Source organism: Fulmarus glacialis, unplaced genomic scaffold (assembly GCF_000690835.1).
Source record: "Fulmarus glacialis isolate BGI_N327 unplaced genomic scaffold, ASM69083v1 scaffold12515, whole genome shotgun sequence".
NCBI classification, from domain to species: Eukaryota; Metazoa; Chordata; class Aves; order Procellariiformes; family Procellariidae; genus Fulmarus; species Fulmarus glacialis.
In genome coordinates, this window is record NW_009213748.1 from 78,382 (window position 1) to 95,054 (window position 16,673).

A 16,673-nucleotide genomic window follows, 5' to 3' on the forward strand; every position below is an offset into this window, starting at 1 on the left:
TGCACAAAGCTGTATATCAACATCTGTTTGCAAGCCTCAATACCAGGCTTATCTTCATTTCTATAACCACTATGAAGAAAACATGGCTGGAGTTGAGGGTAAAAATTTGGCCCACATAGTACTCATAGTAGCCCAGAAAGCAAGGACATTAAGAGCTGTAACCTAGGTAAAAACTGAAGTTAGAAAAAGACCTATTTCTTTTTTGTAAACATGTTGCTGTCCATTAGCTAAAAGACATAATAAATCAGCTGGGGCTATGTCCTTGATTCTGCATTTGAGACAGTGAGATTCCCTGCATTTGGAGAGATCTCTAGTGAACACCTCAAGCACGGGGCTTCTCACAGTCCTGCTTGTAAATGTCATTTCTATTTTGAACATTTGCATCCGCCCCCCCTTTTTTTTTTACTGCTGACACTTTGGGGCAAGTGCTCTTTCATTCTAAAGGAAATGGAGCACTGATGCATCAGGCAAGCTTCATGTTAATAGAAATGTTAATAGAAAGACAGACTTTTTGATAGCCATTTTAAGACTGTTGTAATTCTCCTAATTTGTGAGGATTCCACAGTTCCATCTCCACAAAACAAAACAAAACCAAACCACCAAACCGAAAAAACCTGCTCTCTCTTTTCCTGTCCTGCAATAACCCCAGTCTCCTTCTCACCCCTTCCAACCCCAGTCTCCTTCTCACCCCTTCCACTCTCAGTTCCCAAAAGCAAGGAGAAGGAACAAGATAAAAGAGCCGTGCTGTCTCTCTGCAGACTTCTATGCACAACGCAAGCAGAGTCAAATGCTGTTTCAGGTCAAGCAGGCCTTTCCATCGCTGAACATAGTGCAGGAACTGAGACAGGGGATGGGCCACAGAACTAGCAGGAGGAAATAAGGAAGGCGGCACTTTGCTGGCCAATGCACAGCACAAAAAGTCACATCCCCCATGTAGGCAAAAAACTGGAACAGCAGCCACCAATACCAGTGAGTTTGGGAGGCAGAGTAGGAGGAAGAGGAGCAAGAAGACCTGCAGAGCTGCCTCTCCAGTCTGCCACCGCCCATGGAAGGCAGGGCGGCCACCTTCTCCCCGGGGCTGTAGCTCCTTCACCTGTAACATGACCATTAGGGCCCAAACCCATGGGGTGTTAAGAGTGATCCAATCTACTCCCAGTACTTCAAATTGTCCCATGAACAAAAGTATGCCGATTCAGACAATACCATAGGGAAAGGTACCTGGTCAAAGAAACGCAGCAGTGTTCCTCTACCTGAAAGCCAATCCTCTGAACATACAGACTCTTATATCCTGGTAAACTAAGTAATCAAAAGAGGAACAATTCTTCTCACCAAACAGAATTATTCATTGCTACACATAAACCATATAGCACAATGTCTGGCTTGTCTCACAAGAAGAACTTAGAAGTATGATCCCATCTGGATTGCACTGGAGCAAGCAAGTAAGAACAAAGACAGATTCACTTTTTGTGTGGAAAACAAATAAGTGGGATGTAAGTGGGAGGGATGTAGGCAAGGCTTGCTTGTCAAAACCTGAAAAGAGTAGAGCCAACATACCTGGGCATTCCCCATTGCTGCAGATCCAGGTGCCACGTCGACAAATGCTAGGAAACATATCACAACAAGTTAGGCAAGAGTACATAAATTCACATCCTCTGTTGCAACTTTTTCCCAAATAACTGAAAAATGGCCCCCTGTTTCAGGGAAATTAGACCAGTCCCCAACATCCCTTCCATCTCCCATAACCTCATTTCTTAATATATCCATCCCTTCTTACCATCATTCGACAGCAACTGCTGGTAATATGAGCTGGAATGGTTGCAAAACTTAAGAACTTCTGTTCTCCCCCGCCAAAGCTCTGTGTTTAATAGAGTTTTCAACTACATTCCACTGATGTGGAATGAATTTTAAATGCAGTTCTCAAGGTATGTGTATTAATACAACAGAATCATAGGAAAAAAAGTTTGAAGGGACCTCCAGAAAAATCATATACTACAACCCCCCACTCAAAGAAGGGGACTTCAAAGCTAGATCAGGCAGCTGAGGACCTTGTCCATTTGAGTTTAGAAATCTCCAGGATGAGATGGCCTCTCTGGGCAGCTGTCCCAGTGCTGCACCGTCTCGGGGGAAGAATTTTTTCTTGTGTCTAAACAGGATTTCCCCTGCTGCAACTTGTGTCCATTGCTTCATGGTCTTTCTCTATTTGCCTCTGAGAAGAGTTTGGCCCTGTCTTCTTTACACCCCCCTTTAGGCAGTGAAAGTTTCTCCATTAGCCTTTAAACAAATCTATTTCCCTTTGCTTCTCCTCACGTCATAAACTCCCCTGCTGTGATCATCTGCAGTGTCCTCCACAAGACTCTCTCCAGTCCGTAATCCTCTCTCTTGCAGTGGGGGCCCAGCACTGGCCACACTACTCCAGTCACGGCCTCACGAGTTCGTCACAGGAGAGCAGTAATCCCTTTCCTTCACTGGCCAGCTAGACTTCTGCTAAAGCAGACCTTCATCACTCTGACGGCACACTGCTGACTCAAGCTCCTCTTGCTTAGTTTCCCTTTCTGTGCAAGTTGCAAGGAGGTGGATTGTCTCTAGTTTAATGTCTTTGGGTGGTGGATTTAGTGCCATCCCCCATAGGCACTACTAGTAACCAGTAACATGCACTAATAGTGATTGAGATGGCTGTCATTCCTGGGTCTGTGGGATTCCATGCCAGACAATCCTAGAATCTCCAAAATCAATTAAATTTCAAGAGGTGCTAGATTCTTCTTATTCCTTTAATTATCCCAGCCCTTGAAAACCATTTGTGGGGAATCAGTTTAGTGAGGATGGTAAATGCAGAGCCAATGGAATGACTTTCTCCACAGCAGTATCAAATTTGAATAACAGGAAGCATTTTCTACAGTTTGATCTCCCAAGAGCACTAAGGTTGAACAATGTGGCCAAGCTCAAAGCTACAGACAGCTCCAGGGAAAAAGACAAAATGCTAATGTCACGGTTATGGTTCATATTCTGTGACACATGGTGCAGGTAATGAAAAACTTCTGATTAACAGTGATGATGCATAGACCGTCTTTCTTCTGCATATGGTGGCCTTCACTGAGTCCTTCTTCTGTACTCTAATTGGAAACATCTGGGCACAGAGTTGTCTGAACTCCTTCCACAAATATGTTCACACTTACACAAAACCAGATCAGGAATACATTAGTCATTCCCCTTCCTTTCTCTAGACAGCTAGCCTTCCCCTTCAGGCTGGCATTCATGAGTGAAAGAAAAATTGTGAGCCATGCAGCTGGGAAGATTCATTAACTTTGCGAGAAGTTCCAAGGACGTGCCTGAGCTAACTCCTCTTGGAAAGAAACAGGGTTTAGAGGTTAAATAAATGTAGGAAGTCAAAACAAAGACACCGCTGCTGACACTAACCAGACATGGGAACCTGCCGGTCTGTCTTATCCACAGGAAACAGGTAGTTCTCTACTGTTTGAAGGAGTATGACCCTCACATTGTTCTATCAGATCAAATATCCCTTTAAAAGCGGAGCTGATTTTGTCTTTGTGAATAGCTCACTTCTTGGAAGGGGCTGGCATTTCCAATAAGAGAGCAGGTCCTTTGCCAATGAAAGGAAATTTTGAAAACGTAGAGAGAGAGATTTCTAGAAAGATCATCTAAAACAGTCACTAACTGGTGTGCAGTACTTATCTAGAGCAACAGCAACCACACCAGAGCAACACGGAGTTTACCATGAGTTGCAGTCCTGGGAGATGGTGAAGCCAGGAGGATAATGTTTTCCAGAGTGAATGCAGGAGCAGTCGGAGCTTTCAATGCAACGTTCACCATCAAGGAGCTTCCCCTCTGGATAGATCAGGTAGCAGCAGATACACATGCCACACACACACAGAGGGACACAAACATAAATACGATTAGATTTGCTAGTTCTTCATATACTTTGGCAAGACTTCATATGCATTATTATCCATAGTTAATCACAGACAGCAATAAAAAAGAATGAGGCTTGCCAAAAAGCCTCACGGGGGCTGGTGTCTACTATCCTTCTAGTGCTGCCTCTCCCTCAGATGTGCTGAACGGAGCATTTCTGGTGCTCCCAGAAGAGCTCTTTGCTTAGCGAGTCCCCATGTCCAAACCACACATATTGGAACATACAAGAGTCAAACACAGGGAGCATGATCAAGGTTGATCAGAGCTGGTCTAGAAACCTGACTGTTGGAAAAATACATGCACTTCACTGACTGCAGTAAAGGGTGTCCAGACAGGTTTTGTATTTGTCGTAAAAGGACAGAAGAGGAGACAAAGTAGGGAATGAGGAAAGAAAATTGGACACCATAAAAGTCTAGCAGACAGGGTCTGAGAGAAAGAAACATTATCATGTGGAGCTGTGGTTTCTTTTCTCAACTTCTGCAGAAGCAAAAAGTGAAAGGGCCAACTTCGATCCAACTGCTGAGGTTTCCATGTTACACAACTATAATTACCTATTCTATATAGAGGGTATTTTATCTTACAAAGATAAAAGGAGGCACAGAAGAGTTACAAGACTTTTCCAAGATTGCACTATAAGCTAGCAATAGAAGAAAGGTCAAGTTTCTTTCTCTTAGATCCCCATGTTGAGACAGAGTTGATATTCCTCTGTTTTCAGAAGAGCTGCTGTAGCAAAACATTTTGTTTGCTGAAAACCCCTCACCCCCCTCTCTGAGGGACTCTCTCCAATCGCTTGCAGAGATTTTGGCCCTCTTCCCTGGCAGCAGCAGTCACCACTGACAGTGAGACACAGGTAAATCCCCTTTCTCCCATTCTTCCCATAGAGCTGCCTGGAAAGATCTTTGCTGTTGAGAAAATCCTTCCAGTGAGAGATATTCAAAACAAGATCTGAACATTTGAGAGCGGTGTGGCTTTCCAGAGAGCACAAGAAAACAGAACATTCACCTTTTTTTCCTGGCAATAGTAATTCCATTTACAGCAATTAAAGTAACTGTGTGGTACATTTAAGGAAAAAAAAAAATACACATTCGTTGAACAGATCCTTTTTACTTTTGGAGCACTGGAGGGAAGCGAAGCAAAGGTATAATCCTCATCCTACATCCCAAATTCCTCTATTCATCTGTCAGATGCTCCTGGTTCTCTATGAAACTCAAATCAAAGTTCTTCCCTGTTGACTATGCACCAAATAACAGTAAAACTTTTGAACCGCTGATTGTTATTTCTTTTCATGCAGTTCCTTCTACCCATTTGCTTGGTCCTCATGCAGTACCCTTTCTGAGGAGCTCTTCAGTTCCTGTCCCCTTTCCTGTGCTGAACTGACCAGTGCAGCTACCAAAGGAAGAATATAGCAAGAGTCCTTGTGCAGCCAGTGGATTCATCTCCTTCAGCTTTTCCCAACACCCCCAGGACTGCACAAATATAATAGCTAGATCCTTCACAACAAAATAAGCTCCTGTGTCTAGTTACATCACCTGTAACCCTCCATGTGCACTTTCCCACGTCCTGCTGCAGAGTGACAGCTTTGAACTTCCAGTAAGTAAGAGACTGGCAGCTAAATGGGAAACTACTAAGCTCTGAATGCAATAACGACTCCTCAAACAAGGTTGACATTGTCATCACTGCCTTGTTTTGGAAACCAAATTGTGTTCTCAGTAAACCTCCATCATGCTTGGTACCTTGTACAGGGGGCAGTAAATACCTCTGTGCATTCGCACAAAGTCCACATTTGAAGGGTGAAATGCAGAGAAAGTCCTATTAAAAACAAATAAACAAACAAACAACAACAACAAAAACCAAAACACACACACACACAAAAAAAAAAAAAACAGCTAGAAATGGGAGCATATGGAGCTTTGCAGCCTGGAATAAAACTCTCCTCCTGCAGTTGTCTCAAGTACAATAGACAGAGGAGGAAGACTGTGGTGGTTGGGCTGCCCCCTTTAAGCCAACCAAATCTCCTGTATGAATGGTTCAATAATAAGTGAAATCGTTCATCTAAAATCATTAAGATCTTTGGAATTACAGTGCGAGCTCTACTCGTACTGTTTTTCTGTAAGAAACTGCTTCAGTATATTCTCTGTTCTTTCTTCCTCTAACTGGATGCTTCTAACCAAAAGCAATTCAGAAGGAATCTAGATATGCCAGTGGTAAGCGGTCCCTCACCAAGAAAGGCAATCCTAGAGTATTAGATGGTGCTGATTTTCACAGAAACATTTACTTTTTAGTTGGGTCTGAAAAACAGCCCTTTCATGGAGCGAGCATACAGGCATTATAGAAACTGGTTTATTCTAGGGCATGGTCCCAGAAAAGAGAAGTGTTTCTGATTTCAGGAAAATTTAAGGGACGACACAGCTTTCCTTCTTCTAATAAAATAGGTAGCGTCACTGCCAAATGTTTCTCTGTAAATAACCCAGTAAATAAATTACCAGGGCAGCTGCAGCCATCAACACATTGTCCGTGACACACTTCATTGATATTCAGGCTCTGGCAGGTTTTGGCACAAGGGGATACACATTCCTTATACTCCATGCCAACTGGACAACTTGGCCCTGAAACAATTAAAAAGAAATTAGAAATGCAAATTCCTCAATAACTCTTAAATAAATAAATCCCTTAATTATCAAAGGCTGAACCACAGAGACACCAAAAAGGTCACATCCTCTCCAATCAATGATTTCTTTTTCAGAAGCAGAACATTTAAGAAACACTTGATTTTCAGTTTGCTGCAATATCACCATCTGTCAGGTTGTGTAGTAAATACTTAGAGGTTAAAGCCAATTTGTTTTCTAATAAATTGAGTCTTAATAACTAAACCCAAGCACATTAAGAACAACAAAACATGGGGAGAAGTTTTGCAATATATCTAAGTAACTTGGATAGACAAGCATGTTCTGAACCTTTAAGCTATCAGTTACTCCACTGATTTGTGAAATTATACGCTTTCGTGTTTCCAGAGAGAACTGGGACACAATTAAGACTCTGAAATGCCATCCTCCTTCTTCCAGAGAACTGCCAGCACAGGATAACACCCATGCTGTGGTACCTTCACTGCTGTCATTATCTAGGCTAGGCCACTATGCAAGCACACACTATAGCCATTCCTTCATTTTGATGCATAGACATACCCTGCAAGACTGCATAGGCATGGAGTGGGAAGAAAAGATTAGAGCCTGCCCTTTCCCAGCAAATCCTCTATTGAAGGAGGTGGAAGGGTAACGAAGGAGCAGTCTTGCCCTCTGTGGCTCCAGGGCTTGGGCACCAGCTCACATTAGTACAGTCTGCCCAGCACTAGAGCCCTTCCAACACAGCAGAGCATTTCATGCCTCCAACGCAACTATTGTCATCATCTCTTGAGAAAGCATCATAGCACAGAAGAAGGGTGATGGAAAATTAAGCTCCTGATGTGGCAGCAGGTCACCTCTCTTTTTCCTGACTTAGAAAAAATGTGGTTTGTGAAGTCAAAGGTTAGCAATGGGCTCCTGGGAACAGAGAGAGGTTCATTTCACTCATGGCTTTAGTTAGACTTACAGACAGCCCTAGCAAAAATGGGGTCTCTGGCTTGCATCCTGAGCTAGGCGACAAGTTTTCATCAGATCCCTTTTATGTCCCAATGGAAAGGTAACAAATTACTGCTAGAAATAAGACTCTCCTCTGGTGTACAATCCCTTGAACAAGTGGTTGGCAGTATCTTCCTGCCCAAACCATAAGCTGAAAGCACAGTTTTCTTCAGTGGTGGCCAATAGCAGAGTATTTTCACCAGAGAAGAAAATGTTCTCAGTACTAATCAGTCAGTTACCCCATGAAATCAAGCTATGTAAACATCCTGAGAAAATTGTCCTTCCTGTGTAATGTAAAAACATGAGAAAAATCATTGAGAACATGAAATTAGAGGATTGATTTTTTTTAAAATTTTTATTCATTTGTGTGCTTACGTATTTAACCGGGGTTCTCCAGTGGAGGTATATGTGTATATCAACAGTGGGTGCAAACATGACCTTTCTTCTATAAACGCAATCCATCCCAGACAACCTATGCACTTCCTTGTTGCAAAACCTTAGCAGAGATGCAATCAGGACCTCTGACCTCAGCAAAACTGGGCTAATAAAGGCGGCATTTCAAGATGAAATCAGGATCTCTAACCTAGGCAAAGGTTGGCTTAAAAAAGGGAACATCTCAATTTCAGTGTAATTGGTTCAAGCAAATAAAGGATGAAACAACTGTCTTTATGAAAAAATGTTAAGGAGAGCCTTTCACGAGGATGCTGACTTACAAGTACAGGCTGGATAACGTCACACATCTGAACCATATATGAAACAGCTCCTAAACATCCTAGTCTATACCTTTGTGTATCAAATAAGTTTTCATTGACTTTGTATACCATGGTGGGACCTGTAACAGCTCAGGATCTTCTTCATATATGGTTCAAACAATCCAGCCTTAGGGACCACAACTTCTAGAAAAAGGTGGATGATGGAGACCTGAAAGGGGGAGCGAGCAAAGGCACTTCAGATAAATGGAAGTGACAGGCACTTCAGATTTTAACCTGCCATGCCTGAATCAACCTGAATCAACATCCTAAAAAAGCACCAGTTGCTTTTAGCTGCAGCACATAAATCTGCAAGACAGGCATGATCTCATTTGGGATAAGCAGCCTAGGAATAATCCTGTCAGCTTACTGCATGAGCTTTCCTCAGGCCACCCATCCAAAATCACTCCTTCATGAGCGCAGCTTCTTGCATAATCAAGGAACACCGAGCAGTGACAGTCCATGCCCCGGGTACAGGCACAGATGTCTCTTTCACAGAGATCGATGTATGGCTCTGGATCAACTCGATGGTGGCACCGGGAGAAGGTCAAAGATGTTCGTAGCAGCTGGCAGGTGTCCATGACGCCCTGCATGACAAGTGAGGAACAAAGGTAGAAAGAGAGAGAGGAAAAGGGTCAAAATTAGTTACTACAGTCTCAGTAAGAAGGGAGAAAACCCAACTTTTCCAAACACACTGTCACCACAGTTGTTAAATAACATCATGGTTATTATTTAACACCACCATGTACTTAAATAACATCATAGTCAAGAGCTAGTAGTGAGCTACATCCATTTATTCACCACATCCGTATATACACAGAGGTACATTAATATACTGATTATTATAAAATAACGTGTCGTATAAGGGATGTTTCATGTAGAAACATGTCAGTCAATCAGTCAGCAAATGAAGGGAAGCAAAGAACTGCTTCCTACCCAGTGAAGAACCAGTTGGTGTCTGGAGTACCAGGAAGACACGCACAGCAAGGGAGAGGAACTTATGATTGAGGTACTTCGGAAGAAAAATGACCAGACCATCTTTTGGATAATGAGGGAACAGAGTAAGTTTCAGAGTAAAAGACTGAGTCTGGCTGGAATCCGAGGAATTAAATTTGTTTCCCACTTCTAGCCACATGTTCCTGTCGCTCCTGCTGGCTTGTCCGATGCATGACAGGTCAATTTAACACAGATAAATGGCAGAAAAATAACCCGGGAAGACAAGCAATTTGTTCTGCCCTTCTTGTGAGTTAAATCAGCATGGTGACAGCTAGTGTAAGGAGAAGACTGCACCGTGAGATGGGGGGGAGGGTCCCAAGACCTCTGCTTCAGACAGCAGCAAGCTAAGATGAAACTTAGCTGTACGTGAAACAAGGAAAACTTAGTTTATGGCTAAGTTCTCCAAGGAAGGCTCCCAAATAGACTTTCTCTTATGCATGCATTATGTCACAGTTCAATAAGCCTGAGGTCCTCAATGCAGCTTTCTGAAAGGATGTCACTGAGTTTAGATAAGTGGAGAAACGATTTTCTGATACAACCCTAGCACAAACAGTTGAAGCATAACTTTCTTCTACTTATTTGTCAATGTTTTATATAAGCAGATGTAACCATGCTGTATATTTCAGGTGTTATACATGGGCGGGGGGCGGGGGGGGCCAGGGCTGTTCTTCAGAGTAGTTCACAGTAACAATGCATTACTCCTGAATACCTTAACAAGTACCTGAGGTGATAGCACATACAAGTTGCTGTGCTTAAAAAAAAAAAAAAAGAGAGAGAAAGTTTTTTTTCATTTTCTGGGAGATGAAAAATGGGGAGCAAAAAAACCCACAGAGTTCAGCAGATGTCTAGATGTCTTCTCTGAATGGCAGATTGTATACCTGTATAGGAAAACTGCTGAGTAGAAAAGACTTTTTTTGCTGAAGGGTGTTTTGTCCAGGTGATCAGCTAAAGCTAGTACATGTCTGAACCGAGAGAGAACTTCTTGCTTATGAAAACAAAGCAACCAGAAATGTCTGGCCCATTGGGAATATATTCAGTTTAGCAAATGCTTAGCAGACAACCACATACACAAAGAGGTTTTGAGCTTTCTGAGAAAGGCCTCAGGGAACTTAAAGTAACGCTAACTGAGCACCATTAGGTAGCTGAACATGATTGTCCTCCAGAAAATCAGCTCCAGCCGGGAATAATTCTGATGCCCAGATAGCAGCCACCATGCTGAACCAGCTGGAAAAAAAGACTAGAAGGAAGGGAGCAGGAACTGCATAAATGGTGGCTGGTGCTGCTCTAAGACTACATAGAAGTACGAGAAAGCTGAAAAAGTGCCCTAAGGGTGGAAGTAACAACAACAGAAACAACCAAAAAAGCTATTAAAGCAGGATTTCAAGATGAAACTGATATAACCGAAAGTGAGCTCAGAGCCATTCAGAGGATGAGCAGTGCAGCAATTCCTGGATCAAAGCCTTGATCTAGATACTATCAAATGCAACAGAAAACCAGTCTATGCAATAAGCCCATTTAGGGGCTGTGTTAATAAGTTTTCTTAATAAGGTAATAGCCTTGCTAAAAAGGTAATACAACTCAATCGTTACATTGCAGTAGAACTCAGACTCTGTATATTCCACTAAACAGTAAAATTAGTAGAAACCATCTTTTATGACCATGTTAGTAAATGTTAGATGTGAAAGTGACTTTAAAAATAAAGGAGATTACATGCACACACACACACAAATTAACCCCCCTTTTTTTTTCCTATAGTGTTCCTTGGTCTTGGTCTTGTTCAATAACAACATACCTAATGACTGAGCTCTAGCTGATTATCAAGAAACCAAGTGATATATGTTAGAAAGCAACAAACAGTTCATTTTTTCTACATAAAGGTTTTCTTGCTGTTCAAATTGCTTCAGGTTTTCCTTTTCTTTATACAAGAAATTATAGCTGAAATTTTCCCATCTTTTAGACGTATCTCAACTATTGTGATGAATTAACAGACATAAGCTGGAAGATGGGTAAATCCAAATAGATACAAAACCAAAAAAAAATTTTCACCATGAGGGTGGCCAAAGATTGGAACAAGTGTTCAGAGAGGCTGTGGAACCACCACCCTTGGAGATATTTGAAATGTGAGTGGACAAGGACTGGAGCAACCTGACCTAGGATGGCCCTGTTGCAAGCAGGGTGTTGGACTAGATGTCCTCCAATGGTCACTTCCAACTTAAACCATTCTGTAAATTATTTTTGTTTTCTCTCCTTTCTTTCTTTAAAACGCAATGGTCAGGCTGAAATAAGAGAGGGCCTTGTTCTTTAGCTTAGGGGACAATGTACATCATGGTGAGCACCAGATACTGGCAGTCTCACCCACTGCTGTAGCGTTCCTGCTCATGGAGCAACAGTCCTGGAAGCGGTTCCACACAGACAAAGAAACATCTAAAACCAACAGACCAGGCTGAAACAGTACTTGGAGTACCGGTGGCTGTAAGATTAAAACTAGCAGAACTGACTGCAGTATCTGAAATACAGGTGAAGGTCTTGAAACTTCTCCCTTGAGCTCTGCATGAGTTTTATTTTAAGTGTTTCTTTAAATGAGTTGGTAGTGTCTTGGCACTGACAACCCTTAGCGACCACAAACTTGCTGACCTTGTTTCTGCCCAAGTCCCACCACACAGAGCTGTAGGTGGATTTTTGTACATTCTTTCAATTTCTGTGGCATTGCCTTCTGCTGCTGCATGAACTGCATCTGTCTATTGCTTAACAATTGCCATTAAAGAAATATAATGCAAAAAGTAACAGAAGAAAGCAGAGACACCCTCTCCTTTCCTTGAATTTAAACCCTATGGTATACATATGGTACATAGTGTTTCTCTAGATCACTCAGGAACAGTATACTTTGGTGCCATAATTGGGTATAGTTTTTCAGAATACATCTTCTCTTGGTTCACTCATCAAAGGGAGAATGATTTAGCCTCCCATCTTTCCAAGTAAAAAGCATCCAAAGCAAATATATTTAGTACACCAAATGCTGGCTGTATGTTTGAGCAAACATAATAACTGACAGAAGTCACTTCACTTGAATGTTGATTCAGCTAACCTGTATATTTCAGGAGCAGAAAAATGAGATTTTAGATATAGTGGGCCTCATTTTCACCCCTAAAATTATAGTATTATTGTATTGTATGTCCGTGTCTTTGCTGGACCTGCTTGTGACCTCTACCATTACAAATCACAGTCCAAAATTTAAAAACCTCTCCCACTTGCTTTCAGATCTGGGGATAAATGCTATTTCTTTATTGCATATGGAAGTACTCCATGGGATATGAGTGGGACTGTTTCTTACCAATCGCAGCAAAAGCTGAATTTCAGCAAAAGCAGAAATTAGTTGAATTCTAATTTCAGTCATTTTCACATTTAACATGTTATAGGTATAGTTTCCTAATAAGAAAGAAAAAAAAGAAATACAGTGAACTGTGGCCTCCATGCACCATTTCTATTAGAGGTGAAATCTAGAAAATAAAGGTAATGTCTAAGAACGCATAAATCAATCGTAATGCTTTAAAACACATATATTTTTGTTTTCAAGGCTGCCTCATTACCACAGTTACCCACATCACTCCATTTCATACTTCAAGATCCATGTTACCCACGCTCTTAGTCATCTGAGGGGCTATTAGATTGCAGTACTTCATTGAACGGGAAGCCTAAATCATCACATCCGAGTGGTGAAAAAAATGGCTCAGACAATGCAGAGAAGCCCTTTCTTTTTCATAACTGTTTAAACAACAGCCGGAGAGGGCAGGGCATGGTAGGGAGGCGGTAGCTCCCTCCCTCCGACGCTACCCAGTTTGGCATGCTCTCCGGATCACAAGACAAGGTAGCCAAGAGGCAGCTCCACAGTGCAGATGCCAGTCTGCCTCCAGCCCTAGGAAGGAAGTACATGTATGAGAGAAGAAACCGAATCTGCAGGCAGAGCAGTAGTCAAACACATGTAAGTGTGTATGTGTTTTGGAGATGGAGGGCAGGGAGAGACCAAGAGCAACAGTAGGGTAAGAGTGTGAGCTAGGTCAAGACCTTCAGCTGACACATGGAGCCATTAATCAAGACAAGAGCTCTTCGTTATTAAAAAACACTAAATTGCTTGCATTTTCTATGATTTGAAGACAGAAGAGCAACAGGGCTTTCTGGCTTCACTGCATCTTGCAAAGAAGTTAGAAGCCATATCTCCAAGGATGCTGTTGTGGTGGGGGGGCAGAGAGGGCAAAGAAACCCACAGATCTACCCCGAGTGGGGGGACGGGGGCGGGAGGACCGCACTGAACCAAAGCTGTTGTTTTCCTCATCTAGCAGCTGACCGCCTGGCAGGGAGGGAGGCTGGGAGACGGGGGAGATTTACATTCCTGAAGCTGAAGCAAGCAAACAAAGCACGCTATTAAAAAGCCCTACATTCTTCAGCAGGCACTCATTTGGCTGGACTTCTATTAATAGTGCTGTGTTTATTCTTGCACAGTGAATAAATTAAACCAATGTTAAATGCTGTGAGCTCATGAACTCACACAAGAGAGAAGATAATTTCATAGTTTGCGGGAGAACAAACTTTATCCAACAAAGCATCAATATTTAACATGATCTGTATAAAACTCGCATTAGTTGCAGTCTACCCATCAGACAAGACTTCACCCTGCGTGCCACGCCCTGGCCTCAGTTGCAGTGTTGACATTTTCTAAACATTAAACTTGCCTGAATAGATAAAATTCCAGCAGCCACACCAGTCGCAAGAACTATCCCTGCTCTAGAGCTGTAACTGGGTTTAAAACACAGTCCTGTCCCTCAGAAGGCATCTCAGCCAGATTCAAACCCCTCATGCTTTGGTCACATCCTCGGCACCATGCACCATTAGGTGTTCAATCAGTCCCAACCCTGACAGAAACGCCCCGCGCACACCAGCTCAGCTTGAGCGAGAAGCATAGGCTGGAGATTTCCAAGCTGAAGTCACTGCTGTATTTCCTCAGCCAAGTTTGCAGGCTGCGAGGCTGAATCTGTAGTGCTAAGGGGCACAAGCATGCTTCACAGAATTTCAGAACATATCTAACACAAACATCCCCATCCAAAAACTTAGTCGAAGTATGAATAGGCAGAAGTTTGCAAGTTTGTCCAAGTCTTAGTTAGCTTTTTCCAGGTAACTAGGAAACCAGCACTCGAAGTAGCTGTAGAGCAGATATGTTCCAGGAAGTGCTACTACTCTTGAGAAATTATTTGAGCCTAGTTTAACAAGTATCATCGGTCTACAGGACTTGTATAGCAAGAAACTGAGGGCTACATTTTGGCCTGTCACTCTGGTATGAATCTAAACCTGGCACCCACCAGATCATTCTGATTTACAACAGAGTACATGAGATCAGATGCAAACCCTCAGAGAATGAGGGCTCAATTTACCGTGACAGTCATAACCTGTAATACCACATGCAATCAGTATATATTCAAAGCTACTTTCCTCCCTGAGCTGGTGACCATCAGCATGTGTCCGTCCTGTGTCTAAGGGAAACAAGGAACACGTTTATACTTATAAAAGAGGAGAGGAAAAAGGTTGATGCAGCAAAGGGGGTCACAGAGTTGGCTGAGACAAGCAGTTCTGTGTTTCTTCAACAAATCAGAGCTACTATCTATATGCATAGCTGAAGGAACCTCCTCCTCCTCCTCCTGGCAGGGGAAATAGCCTGGTGACACAGAGCCTTTGCAACACCTACAGAGAACATCTCTGTCAAAAATAGCCTGGCTGAAGCATGTCCCCGCTCTGGTGACTCCCAGGTATATGAACTGCAACACATTCACAAATACTATTTGCAGTGGTGGTGCCTACAGAGGCTTCATAACTGATACTTCCCTGCTGGCAGAATCAGAGAGGGAATTAACTACCTCATTCTACAGACACCATTTAAACACACCTTTCCCAAGTAACACCAAAGTTGGCAGCAACTCACACTTCAGGCTCAAATGAGCTGTTGGTTTCTTTGTTTATCTGTTTGATGTTTGGGGGGGTGGGGGTAGGGGGCTTGGGCGGAAGAGGAAGGGGGATATATATGTACTACTGTTTTAGAAAGAATAGCGACTGCCAGGATGCAGTAGGAGAGAAAAATTGCATTCACTAGTGAGTAAACTTTCTTAAGACTGCAGTAAATAAAATAAGACATCTGTCATAACATGCAACCTCTGAGGTCACTTTTCTACAGCACCAGGCAGCCCGGTGCAGAAATTCTCCTGCTAGCACCAGCCGGAGTCTGCAGAGAGGGCACATAGTTATCAGCTCAGGAACCGCAAACATACAGCTGCATCCTGCATCCAGCCCTACGATGGCTCACGGAGAGGCTGGGAGCACCCACAGACAGCACGGGCATGCCCTGTGGATGTGTCTCTTCCGCCTTCTGCCTGCACCTGACCCTGCTGCACCACAGCAGGGACCTACATACGGCCACCGCCAGCCTGCAGTTAACTCCTGCCAGGCTGGACGAGGAGTCATGCACCTTGTTCCAGTGCAGCAGTGACAGCGGTGCCCAGTATAGCTATATTCACCACATTGCGCCTCAAAAACCCAAAATGGGTATTTCCTGCGCCTCGCATCCTAACCACTTGCTGAGGGAGGACCACATTAGGTACAGACGTGGATTCAAGAAAGCATTTGTGTTCTTCTGCCAAAAGGCAGACAAGCTGCCTTCAGGTAGAGGAGGACCGAAACCAGAATGGTATCTTGTGGCACCAACCTCCTCTGCAATATCAGATGAAATGTTGCAGGTGTTGCTTGGAGTCTGCACTCTCTTGCACCGCATGTTTTCATTCTGCAAGGCCCAGGAGTTTGCAAAATCGTAACTGTTTCCCACAAGGGTCCCTGTGAATAAAGAAGAGGAGAAGCACATGGCTGTTTAGGGGTTTGAGCAACAAGTGGTCATTATTGGCTACTATCTATGTGATAGTCTGCTGAAAGCTGGTTTTAAAAATAAAACCTGTCATATCAAATGAATTTCTATTCCAAATAGATTGACTGTAGAAAAGCCACTTTCACTGATCTTGACTGACTCCTGCAGAGGACCTCTCTGAGCTCAAGGACAGTCTAAAGCCTGCAGAAGGCAGCTCCCAGCACTTCTTACACCTGTATGAACATGGTAGGAGTTATTTGCTGGTCAGCTATAATCTGCAGAAGCCTGAGCATGCCTACACATTTTCCTACTATTTAGAAGTTGTCAACAAAACATGAGACATTAAAGAGGCAAACAAAATGAAGCTGCTCTCCCTAACCAATTAAAGTATTAGCATTCCTGATCCCAACTAGCCTTGATTTTCTCCTTCTGTCTGAAACTAAATCTTGTTTGCAAAGAAACTTAACATACACCATAATTGCTTGGGCC

General features: G+C 42.9%; 1 protein-coding gene across 1 annotated transcript in view; it reads right to left on the reverse strand.

Moving 5' to 3' along the window:
• The window catches only part of LOC104077165 (von Willebrand factor-like), a gene marked incomplete at both ends in the record, with an annotated part of 88,431 nt that extends 72,275 nt beyond the window's left edge, over positions 1-16,156 (reverse strand). Inside the window, 5 exon segments of the mRNA XM_009578293.1 lie at positions 1,555-1,601; positions 3,732-3,843; positions 6,411-6,533; positions 8,661-8,877; positions 16,032-16,156. Coding sequence (XP_009576588.1) covers positions 1,555-1,601; positions 3,732-3,843; positions 6,411-6,533; positions 8,661-8,877; positions 16,032-16,156 — 624 coding nt within the window.
• Positions 16,157-16,673: the final 517 nt, after the last annotated feature.